At 42.8% G+C, this 12727-nt stretch overlaps 1 protein-coding gene across 38 annotated transcripts in view; it reads left to right on the top strand.

The window, feature by feature from the left end:
- The window catches only part of LOC139340857 (ankyrin-3-like), a 125261-nt gene that overhangs the window by 57501 nt on the left and 55033 nt on the right, over window positions 1–12727 (top strand). For 27 of the 38 annotated variants that reach the window (XM_070976931.1, XM_070976933.1, XM_070976932.1 and 24 more), the window contains exons 2-7: window positions 5430–5531; window positions 5794–5892; window positions 8247–8345; window positions 8927–9025; window positions 10507–10692; window positions 11122–11145. In XM_070976931.1, the coding sequence (XP_070833032.1) occupies window positions 5430–5531; window positions 5794–5892; window positions 8247–8345; window positions 8927–9025; window positions 10507–10692; window positions 11122–11145 (609 nt within the window). The remainder of the gene's footprint in view (window positions 1–5429; window positions 5532–5793; window positions 5893–8246; window positions 8346–8926; window positions 9026–10506; window positions 10693–11121; window positions 11146–12727) is intronic. The other 11 variants (XM_070976936.1, XM_070976935.1, XM_070976901.1 and 8 more) reach the window with 1 other exon arrangement.

The raw sequence follows: 12727 nt of genomic DNA on the forward strand, positions 1-12727 counted from the left end.
ATTCACCTTAAGTGGTATATTGATAATTACAATAAGAATGTATCAAATGACAATGTTAAAACAATATTCCCATACAGGGAATTGTTACCTGAATCTGGAGCTTTCTGGAGCTTTTTTCGCTAGTTTCTGCTCATTGTTCAGCGCTCCATCCTGCATCCTGCTTTTTGGTTTACTCCCTCTGCTCTCATATTGTCATTTTCAACCATAGCAGACATCTGTTATCAGTGAAAAAGCTCTAAAAAGCAGACTGTGCACAGTAATACGCTGATGATCTATTCTCAGTAAAGTTTTCTTTCAGCGAAGAATGCTCTCAGAAACATTTATTTATTGAACTCTTTTCAGTCATGTAACACTTAATGGATCCAGGAAGTGATTTTCTGACTTACTCATTCATTCAGACATTCATTTACTGACTCATTCTGCCTCTCACAATCATTTCTCCAAGTGGCCATTAGGAGTCATGACCCACTGAACTACTCCTCTTTACAGAGCTTACTGAAATGTGTGGTACTTTCCATCAGCAGCTACAATAGAGGGATGTTTTCGAGTGATGTTGATACTTAAGACAACAGTGTACGATATGTGCGGTCAGGAGAGCTGTGGCGCAGATGTTGATGCACTGCACACAGAAAATCTTGCGCATTGAAATCTGAGGAGGCTCTTAAATGTAAAGACTCCAGTTATAGATTCATTGTCTTGCCAATAACACGATTTGCATTCATACCTCTTGAGGCTTTAATAATGATTTTCTAGTATGAGCATGTTGACAGTGAAATGGGGGCATTAAGTCATCAATAGCTTTGCTATATCCTTGAGAGAGAGTGAAATCAAGATGCTGTGAGGGACCGAGCAGGTTGGGGGATTTGAGAAGTTTGATAGTTTACGGCGAAAAGGATGTGGTGGTTGGTGGGGTGAGGTTCTTTGGCACCTCTGCGTGTTGTGGTCTGCCACTGGATGCCCCCGGCTTTGTGCTGGTGGAGCTCTGTCTGTTTTGTGCTGTCAGTACAGAAGGGGATAAAGTGAAACAATGCGGCCGCTGCTGGTCTGGCTCTCCTCTTCTAAGCTCGCTCAGTTCACATGGAGCCTACAGCAACATGTGTGTCTACATTACAAATGCGTGCATATTTTTGCCTGCATGTCTTTAAAGTGAACACTGTCCTTTTGTGACATTTATGTGTCGATATACGCTACCTTATACATGGATGCAGCGCCAAATGCTGCATGGGTTTGTTGTTTGGTTACATGCTCGGTGCAGAGTGCCAAACTGACATCATCGCAGTCTGGCCGCCGGGGTTATCAGTCTTTATACATCTAAATATCCTCTATCCATCTCGACTACCCCAGCGTTGATGTCATGAGGAGAAGTGCCAAGTACAGATTCAGCAGAAATGAAAACAAATGCTCTGCAGCTCCAAAACCTCATGAATCTCCAAACCGACTGTCCAGCCTCTGTTTGATATCATGACAGATACACTTTGTTTTATTTTGTACTTGGCAGTTAGTATACAGGAAATCAATACACCTTATCAGGTTCTCATAAAAGCGAATGATACAATGTGCGCATTGTTTTTCATCAGACTTTGACTCTGTATTTCTTCTGCTAATCAAACCTACATTTCCAGCCCTTTAACTGGCAAAACTAAGTCTTCACTGTTATGTAGTGTTTCCGTTTTTTTCTCTCCCTTTTAAACAGCATCTGCAGACACCAGTCAGTGGCCAGAGGGCATTTTTAATTAGAGCTGAGATGGTTAATTGTCATTTTTACAGCGACTTACCCAGAAATTAGCTGCATTTTGGACTTTGTGAGACTGTAATTGGGAATGATATAATTCTCAGCTTTTCCGGTTATCACTTGTGTGTCAGATTTTTCTCTCTCTCTGTCCCTCTCTCTCTCTCATCCTCTCCCTTCAATCTAACATTAGATTATTGCTTTCCTTCAGGCTTAACCTAGTCTTTAATGGCCCCATTTTCTTTGAACCTCTGATCTGTGGAGGCTTAATGATATTTCTCTTACTAATCTCTTGCCCCGTCCTGTGTAATGCTTCATTCACAAAGACTTCAAGAACCCTCATGCTGGACGTAGATGGGATGTGCATGGAGAGCTGAACGTGTTGGTCACTGGTTTTCACTGCGAGCATTAAGGGATAAACTGACGAGAGCAATGAATGGTGACTTATGGATGAAGACTGCTAAATCTGTTGCCACTCAAGCTCGGGCAGACGCTGAAGTAGAAGCAACGAACGCTGCGTGATATATAAAAGATTACTGCAAAATGGTAACTGTTGAAAAAACCTGCAAAATTTAAAAATGCTCTTAGACCTCCATATTTTTAGAGATGTACTCTATCTATTTCTAGAGCAAGAGCATGTGTGTGTTAATATTTCATTGTTGTCGTATGTCCAAACTAACTGTTGGACTTCTATTAAAGATTTGCGTTGAATTATTCAAAGCAGACCATAGCGTTACATATCATATTTAACTTAGGTGATATTTGACAGTGTAAATCACTCCACAGCCGTGTGAGCCATGTATTTCAATGTCTGCTTTCAGAGCGATGAAGCATTTGGTGACACTCAACAAAGCCTGAGAGTCGCAGGTCACACAGGCATTTTACACACATGTCGGTTATGTAAGCAACTGGACAAGTGTTGGCATGTGTAGGCTCGCACACGCTGCACATATTTTATTTATTTATTCATTTTATTTTTGTGTGGTTTATTTAATAGGCACAGATACAGAATACACAGACAAACTGAATACAGCCATCTATCAGTATCATATTTTTTTCTGGAATGTTAATTTGCAACCTGTGAAATTAAGAGATTAAAACACTGAAGTAAATAAGAAAGTAAAAACATTACATTTAAAGACAGACAAGAGTGAGATATTCAGATGACCTTGAGGTTGGAGTGCTGCAGAAAGTCGAGTGAATTTATTCATAGTGCCCATTTAAAAACAGCAAATGACGACTCGTGCTCTACCAGAGGGGTTAAAGATACAAGAAGATAAATACATGAAAATAATACTAAAGAAATTAATGAAAATAAAGAATGATGGGTAAATATGAAAATATAAAATGCACACAAAGAAAGAAACCAGTCTTATAATTAAAATTGAAGTATGTGAAAATCCATAAATATAATAATCATACGATTCATCACAAAGACATTGTTTTCATTCCTCTTGTAAGCAGCAGCCACTATAAATCATGCTGGCATCACTGGATGTGCAGCTTTAACGTGCAGTTATCGTGGACAAAGTGCAGCGAGTTTACTTCGGTGTCAGAGTTGAGGTGTGACAGCGCGATGACAGAGAGCTGCTGGCTGGTTTTAGACTGGATGGGATCCAAAGGTCGTCAAGAAGGACGCTGATTCTTGGTGTCCATGTCTTACAAGACCTCGGTCTGGGAGTGCAGTGTGTAGTTCTTGTTTCAGCTGTTGTAATTTACTGGTGTGTTTTTGAATTTTGATTAGTTTGCTGTTCATCTATGTGGAAATTAAAAACAAGCTAGTAGACAAGCAAAGGAGTTCTGAAGCTGAGGCCGTTCATTTGCATATCCCCGATGTCTCTAAAGCATTTTGTAATTAGGCAACAGGAGATCCAGGCCACTGCATTGGATGTTTATGAGTCTTCACAGTCAGTGGCCTATTTCACTGTACAGTGCAGCTGTGCCAATATTAATGATTTTTTATTATTTATTTTTCTTTGCAGCTGCCTTCACATGATTGCTCACAACACCCTGCGTCTTTGTGAATAGTCTTAAGCTTTTATGATGCCTCTTCAATTTTTTTTTTATAATGTCACCTCTTGCATGTGCGTCTCTTAATGGACACGCTTGTATATTTTTGTCGGAATTGCTCTTGAACCATGGCTCGTATTTGTGCTGGTTCAGTGACACGGTCTTTTATATAGTGACTTTTCTCAAGGCCACAAGAACAGAAATATCATCAGTGGGTCAGTGCTATCAAGCAGCTCTCTGGGGGTCGGGGCTGTGGAAAAAGGAAGAAGACGTTTCGAGATGTTGGCTGATTGGCTGCTTAGTGGTCTCTTCTAAGCAGGAAATGACTTTGTTTCCAGTAACACTGCTGTATCTGCCATTATTTTGTTTGCGTATACATGAGAACACACAAACACAAATATTTTCCTCTTACAGTTTTGTACAGCCTATCAGTGGAACAATCTGATGCTGGATGCCTTGTTCACTCACATTTTGGCTTTGGGTCAGATCCCTCTATGTTCGTCAGAGTTATTTCTGGAAAAGCACGGCGGAGGGCGGAGGGGGGAGGCGGAGAGTACAATGTTGGATAACGGCTCGTAGCGTTTGGCCCTGCTGAGTTTATCCTAAGTGTCTCTGGACACAAGGCTAAATTTAGCAGGTCTGGGCTTTTGATAATTCAGGGGAATTTGGGTTTTGAGCCTCTATTATGGAACAGCGTATCACAGCTTCTCTCGCTCCTGCTCTCAGCAGCTCCAGTGCTGACTTTTACAAAATGCTGTTTGCGAGGCTGCTGCGAAGAAGGGACACAAAATGTGCAGAGTTTGCTGTGTGTCATTTTATGTCAAACCCGATGTCCTGGGAGTTAACATGAACACGGAGAAGAAACAGCCTCCGTCTCTTCTGTCTCCTTTTCTTGCTCTTTGTTGGCTCTCGTCCTTCTATCCATTTCTCCCCCTCCCCTTCTCTTCCACACACACACACACACACACACACACACACACACACACACACACACACACACACACACGTGCACATCACATTTGTTATGGGGCAAAAACATGCTTGCCTCATCATTTTATTTTGGTGTGCAAAGCCCTATTTCTGTAGTGTAATAAAGGACAGGCAGGCAGAATAGAGAAAGCTCGGCTTCTCGGAGCACAGCGACATATAGACTCACAACTGCTTTCCTGGTGGGTTCAGAGGAGATCTCTGTGGAAGGGAGGACGTCTCTGTGGCAGCTGGAAGGACCACCCGGTCGCTGAACTTCCTACCTTTGGGAATCAGAGACATTTGGATTTAACAAAGCTGGAATAGCTGTCCGGTGGGATCTGATGGGGGACGGAGGATAACGATGGTTATTGGGATGTTATGCTGTGGCTCTGCCGGCTTTCTCGTGGATTTGCTTTTTGAGATGGTTGCATTTTAGCTTTATCTTGATTTGAGACACCAGTGGACTTCACTGTATTGATTTTATTGGAACAATGGACCTACTGTGTGTGTGGATTTTGGCTTTGTTTTTTCCCTTATTAAGATGTTTTTGGATGTCTAAGACATTATGACAGAGTTCTACCTGGTACAGTAACATTTTGGCATTTGTATGTGCTTTTGTTCTCCCATGTGCTTAATCCAATGCAGGTAAGCATGTGGCCAGAGTCTGAATTTCTCTTTCTCTGTCTCTCTTGTCTGCCTCTTTTTCTCTTCTCCTCTCCAGTCTGACAGTAATGCCAGTTACCTGCGAGCTGCCCGGGCAGGGAACCTTGAAAAGGTCCTCGACTACCTCAAGTCTGGGGTTGAGATCAACATTTGCAATCAGGTATGTTTTCTGACGCTGTTATTAGGAAACTAAAATGTTCTGTCCCCCTTTTGGGTTCAAGAAGAATATCAAGTTATTTTTTTCTAACATGCTTACACCGTACTGCTGCAAATTTCAAATTGAGCCCTCAGGTCCTCATGTCTAGCCAAACAAGCAGGTTCAATCCTCTAGATGGAATATTTTATGATCATAACCCTTCCATTACACATAACATCCTGGTGCACGAGGTGCAGCTACACCACTAAATATGTTTCTTTCTCAGAATGGTCTGAACGCTCTCCATTTAGCCTCCAAAGAGGGGCATGTAGAGGTTGTTGCTGAGCTGCTGAAGCTTGAAGCTGCTGTGGATGCAGCCACGAAGGTAAGGCCCACCCTGTCACCCATCAGAGCTCAGGTGATTTTACAGAGGACTACATTTTGATCCAGAACAAAACATGGCTGCACTGTGGGTTTAAACGGCATGCAGCTACAGTATGACTACTATAAGTGTGCAGCCTTCATTAGGGTTTAATATTCGATCAATATTTAATGATCCCTGTGGGGATAGCTGCTGGAAAAAGTGAGAGAATTAAGCAAAACGAAATGAAATGTATGTCAGAATTAATCAAAAGGAGCTCAATATGATAACATTAGAATGTATTCATAGGAAATATGTGTCATAAAGAAGAAGAGAGGTTTTGTTTTATGTACTGTACAATATGATGTCATTTGTTACGATCCATCAAGAGAGGGTCTCTTCCTTTGAAGCATCTTTACTCTGATAAAGGAGTGGAGAGGGAGAGCCACTGAAAACATTATCCAGATTTAAGCCCAGAAGGCTTTCACTCCCATTTCGTCGTCTCGTTCGGCCTCCCTGCCACAGGCCACATGCCTCGTGCTGACATAAACACAGGACACAATGAAATATTCAAGATCAAGGAGAAAATCCCCCCAATTAAAACCTCTCTCCATTGTGACCCCGAGGATGCTGGGGGATTAGTTTGAGATCTTGGGAATCCACTGCCTGCCTGCACCCTCTAAATTTGTTTTTTATGCAGCCGACGGAGACAATCAGGGAGTCAGTGCTGCCGAGGACACCTCGATTTAGTAACACAGAGTGTTTAATTTAGACTGTGTGGGTGTTGAAAGTTAATTGTGTATCCGCCCCTAATGTTGTGCTGCTGTTGTTGTGGGAGAATTAAACATGAGGCCCCGTCCTCGGTTCATTGCCCCTGAGCAGGTCTGTACCAAACGCAACCCTTGCGAAGCTTACGGTGTTGAGACTGTGAGAGAGATGTGGATTTAACTGTGCTGTCACGTTTTTTGCTGGTGTTTTACTGGATTGTTTAGTGAAGCTTTCAATGTTCAGAATGAAACAGACAGAAGAATTTATTCTCAAATATTTGTAGGCTGTAATGGTGTTCATGGTGCAACCCCTCTCTGCTAGAAACAGTGGTGGAAAGTACATAATTCATGTACAACTGTACGGTTTTGTCGTATTGAGGTGGTCAGCGTTGATGGTTGAGGCTTAGCCGCTACTAGCATAACATACACAAATCTCTCACTGAACTGTCAGCAGTTGTGTTGCATTGTGGGTAATGTAGGCAGCAGGCTTTGACAATGTTATAAGAGGACATTTTTAAATCAGTGGAGTGCTCTTTTGATCGACCGCTGTGAACATAGCCATAAGAAAGGTGATCATGCTTTAGTTGGTACAAGCAGATACTCTCTTGCAAGAACAGATATTGTTGGGGAAAAAATGTATTTGTTGTCAGTCAGCACTGAATAAATAAATAAGCTGTCACAGTGGGTGTTCATAAGTTTAGTGTTGCAAAAGACTGCATCACTTCAACATTTTCTCACTTCAGTTGTTCCAGAATTAAAATAAACTTCAATCAGTACTGCTCTCAACAACATATAACGTATTATTCTGTGTACTGCAGAGATATTGCATTAGGCTGTATTATATCATAACATTGTTTCACCCCCTGTACAGGCATGGAGACATTTCTATGAATATATTTGCTATAAAAGTTTCCATGGGAAAAAAGCAATAATAAATTTAGTACAAGTCTGCGTCTGCCCTAAGTGTCTATAAGAAAGCATAATCAGATAGCCTGTCAACCGTGATAAAGTAACACTATTTCAGTTTATGACTCAGTTTATAAACTGATGATAGAATTGGTCTTACTGTTTTGCACTCCAGAAAAGTGTCCTCAGCTACATTATATACCAATCAGTCTTATCTGTCTCTTTACTAATCTGCTCATGCCTCAGAAGGCATGGCTATCTGATTTCCATGCTACAGTATACAGTGCATGTGACAGGTGATCACTATTGTGCAACAGCACTTGTCACCCGGAGCCCAGAATCACGCGGTCAGCGGACCCGCTGAGGGTCAACTCTGCCTTCACAAGGACCTGTGCAGGCTCATAAAAAGCCTCCTGTAGTTTTATTTATGGCCGAGGCTCAGCGCGAGATCATTTATGTGTGGGACGTGAGGCATCGGAAGTGACACATTGTTGGCAGTGCAGGCAGGGGGATGCCAGAGCTGGAACACCAGCGGGACAAAAAGTGGTGTGAAGGGATTCACTGGGGCACATGGATACTGACATGGATATATACAGACTATAATGGCAAACAGTCACACACACACACAGACACACGCATGCTATACGGTGGGACAGGTGCGACAGAGCTTAACACACATTCCTCTGGTTGTTCCATGTAATCCAGAAAGGAAACACCGCTCTGCACATAGCCTCGCTGGCTGGCCAAACGGAAGTCGTCAAAGAGCTGGTCACTAACGGAGCCAATGTCAACGCACAATCTCAGGTGGGATACGCTCAACATGCACGCGCACAGAGACATGTACACAATGTCCTGGTGGTCTACAGTGCATTTAGGACATTAAACAACTTCAACGTTATTACGCTGCTGTGCGGTTTTGGGTGATACTGTATCATGAAGCCTCTGACATTGAGGGAATCACTCAGTGGAAACATCCTTGCTGACAGAATCTGGCATTGCGCCAACTAGGCCTCTGCCTCTCCCATGATACCGCTGTCTTTGCATTTTACATTTAACTCTGTCAGATCAAGGTGAGAGGAAAAGTTTCTTTCTCTCTGGTATTATTAAACGCCGAAGCAGCCAATAGAGATGCAACAGCAGCTCAAAGCGCCAACTTTACCTAAACAATTTGTTTTGTCAGTGATCTTTTTGACTGAGTTTCTATGACTCCCAAAATTACACTGTCATCATTTGATAGTAAGAGTCATCATTTAAGGCACACTGGGGCATTTTACATTACATTCAGAGTGTTTTTATGATGTTGTTCATATGTGAAAAGCTGCAGAGTTCAGTCTTACCCTGTTTTAGCATGTTTCTAAATGTGTTTTTGTGCATGCTGTGTGCAGAATGGCTTCACTCCTCTGTACATGGCTGCACAGGAGAATCACCTTGAGGTGGTACGGTTCCTTCTGGAGAACAACGCCAGCCAGAGTATGGCTACAGAGGTACTGTGCATGCGTGTGTGTTTGTTATTGCGTGTGTGTGCTCATATGTGTATGTGTGCCAGTCCTGTGTTTACTGTGTTACAGTATGTCTCCATGCATTTTCTCTGCCTCAGTCATGTATGGTTTTTACATCTGTCGTACTAACCACGTTCGTCTCCTCTCCTCCTCTCTATCCTTCCTCCTTTTATCACCCCGACCCGACTCACTCTGCATCTGCCTGTGTCTCCATTTGTTTCTGTCTCTCTCTGTCCTTTCTTTTCTTCCTCGTCCGTCTCTTTCTCGTCCTTTCTGTCTCACATTCTCGCTCTGTCTACCCCTTTTGTCTTTCCACCATCCTCCTCCGCCTGCCCCGTTCTCCATTTCCCCTCCTCCCTCGGTCCCCATCTCTTGATGAGGGACTAGGCAGAGCTTCATTGATTGGTAGTGTATGGTGGTGGAGGCAGAGTGACCTTGAGTGGGTCACAGATGAGGTCCGCTCCGCTCGTTGCCTCTCCTCCACGGCTGCTGCTGCTGTTACTGCTCTGATTTACGTTGCTCAGCCTGTGGAACCCATACACACATATACTTACTAGTCACCACACGTATACACAAGCATATGCACATACAGAGATAAATAGCTGACGGGGTTAATGGAATATCCCAGCAAGTCTCTCAGTCCACTGGTTTACATCTATGGGCTACATGGTAAAACATGGGATGCTCTTCAGGACATGCATACACGTACACACAGTATTTTTGCACATGTGCACATGCGCACTCAGATCTAGTACTTGTGTGAACGTGATATATGAATGCAGGCTCATCTGCACACACACAAATACTACTGCGCACACACATTCAGACTTACAGTATGCAGACATGTGGCAGGAAGCTTTCAGCTGAATTATGCATCTTAAGGGTGATATGTGTAGGAGATAGATGTGAGCCTTTTCCACCCCATCCTCTCGTTACGTAACTTACATTAGTGTTCTATATGGTGAAGCTGTTTGACACGTGGGCCCTTAGCAGGTCAGACGGTCTAAAGGTTGAACTCCAAAGTTGAAAAGCCAAAGTATTTAGATGACTCTTTTTTTCCAAAGCTCCCAAAAGCGCCATGTGAAACTGAAACAAGAGGTTTGATAGAAAAAAGTCACCTCCTCCTTGTTTTCTTGACATTTATGCAAAACCAAATCAAGTTTTATACAGTTCTCAGACTAATTCATTGGATTATTAATAACACATGCATTCAACCTTTTTTAAAACTTCTATAGGATTCAGAGGTCTTGCATGCTTCCCTCTAACCCTGCAGCTAAATAATAATTCAGCAAGATATAATATTACAGCATAATCTCTCCATTACCTGCTCCAAACCTGTAGGTGTGACTGGATGGATGATCATGTCATCCATCCAGTCACACCCAGCATCCCACATCAGCTCCATTACCAGTAACGCATCACAGCGCCCATCCAGCCCAGTGACTCCTCTCTACCCTCATACGCAGGATGGCTTCACCCCTCTGGCGGTGGCCCTCCAGCAGGGCCATGACCAGGTGGTCTCCCTGCTGCTGGAGAACGATACAAAGGGCAAGGTACGCCTGCCTGCCCTGCACATCGCTGCCCGCAAGGACGACACCAAGGCCGCGGCCCTGCTCCTGCAGAACGACCACAACGCGGACGTCGAGTCCAAGGTGAGTGACGGCGCTGATGCAGCCAGTCTCTGGTGGTGGATCATCAGTTGGTTGCTTTTTTTTCTTCTTTTTGTTTCTAATCTGTTTGATTTTTTGAATGTTCAATAGTTTCTTTGATTTTTGATGCCTTTGGTTTTCTTGGTTTTTGTTTCTCGATGCTTTTTTCTTCTTCTTTCTTGGTTGAATTTGCTTTTGATGCTGTTTTTGCAGAAGGGGCAAAGGAGCAGAAGTACATTTTTGTTTATTCTTGAATATATACTAACTTAAAATCTTACCTTTCTAAATCTTGATAACAGCACTGATCTTATGATCTTGTACTGAGCTCCTTCTCCCCTCTCTCTGCTCCTCCACTTCATATCAGTGGAGGCCCTTTTTTCTGTTTTTTGCACACTAACTGCCCATTCTCTCCTCTCTTGGCTGACTCTGTAGATGATGGTGAATAGAACAACAGAGGTACACCTCTACTCTGTACATTACGTAGTCTCTCCATCGCAGCTCATGAAAACTCTGAAAACAACAACAACAAACACTCCAGTGCCCCTGACTTGATGCAGTAGTGTTTCTGCAGCCCTGTGTCACTTCCCCTTTCCCATTTAAACTCATCTTCCTCTCCATCGCTTCATTCATGTAGTGTATATCTCTAGACATAGACAAAGACAGAGTAATAGCGCATGTTGCACTAATGCTAATTTAGGAAATCCTGAAGCTGGAGGCTTGGGTATCAAAGTTTTCCTTGATCCTAATAGTTTCATGGTGTCCAAATCTTAAGCTCCGGCTGTTATTTTTGGCAAATTCTGACTGTTGACAAAATCTCGTCCTGATGTGTCCTGACACAGTCCTTCCATGAAACTGATTAACGTGATAACCTTTAGTAGCATGAAAGTGGTTATCATTCATCAAAAAGCAGCAGTTTGTCCATAACCTGCATGGCAACCAAATCCCCATTAAGCTGTAAAGGAACCCAGCCTTCCAGCGACAGACACTTAGTCTGATGAGTTTACCGACCTACCCTCTATTGATTTTAGTTCTTCTAATCCTCAACCCTTGCACCTAAAGCATTTTGCATGGGACCAAAGCAACAAGCTACCTCAACACTGCTTCTATGTTAACAAAGGCCTCTTCGTCACACCAAAGAAAAGTGGCCACCCTCTGCGTGTGCCTGTTTTGGTTGGCATTGTCTCTGGCTTTGGCAGGCTGGCCAGTTATCCGGTATGATTCATCCAAAAACGGCTTTGTTGATCTGAGGCTCCTGCATTGTGGTAAACAAATTTGGACAGTGCTCTGATCAAGATGGAAGAGAGTATCGGAGATTTTATAAAAGCACGTGGAATTAACCAACTGTATGTCCACAGATCAGATTGACTGTAAAAAAAAAATAAAAAGTGCTTATCTATATCAATATCTCTATAGAGGCACCAGATATCAGTGGAGTTGAAACACATGTCTGAGACACCTGCTCTCCACTGGATTATTGGTCATTTGAAATTGGGATTCCAGCGATTAGATAGCTTAATGTGCGATTCATTCATTCACTGGACAGATTGTTTCCAGTCTCCGTCTGTGGCTTTGACAGCTGTTGCTCACTAAGCCCAGGGGTTTTGCCAGGAAATTACCTTCATTCAAGATGTTAACAAATGGACATTAGGTTCATTTGCGGGACAGTTCTTGCACACTAAAAGAATCAGGATGTTGTAACTGAGATCATATAGATTATCAGTAATTATCTCGAAATAACATCTGTCACACTGGAGTTGTATATTCATGCTCGTGCCTATAGTTTAACTTTACTTTGCCAGTGTGATAGTGTAATGAGTTATATTTCAGAACCATGTAAGCACATAGAAGCCCAGATGGTATACTGAGTCTAAAACCCCTGTAGCTGTCAGCATACCATTGGCCCCATGTCTGATGCTTCAATAAAAGGACTTTCTCTGCCACCGTGAGGAAAGTCAGGTGTTAGTGTAACAGTGTATAGTAGAGTGTGTCCTTGTCTGATGGAGTGTGACTGTACGTCAGCCATAGCCCTGTGCAGACT

This window comes from Chaetodon trifascialis, chromosome 13 (genome assembly GCF_039877785.1).
Source record: "Chaetodon trifascialis isolate fChaTrf1 chromosome 13, fChaTrf1.hap1, whole genome shotgun sequence".
In the NCBI taxonomy this organism is placed as follows: domain Eukaryota; kingdom Metazoa; phylum Chordata; class Actinopteri; order Chaetodontiformes; family Chaetodontidae; genus Chaetodon; species Chaetodon trifascialis.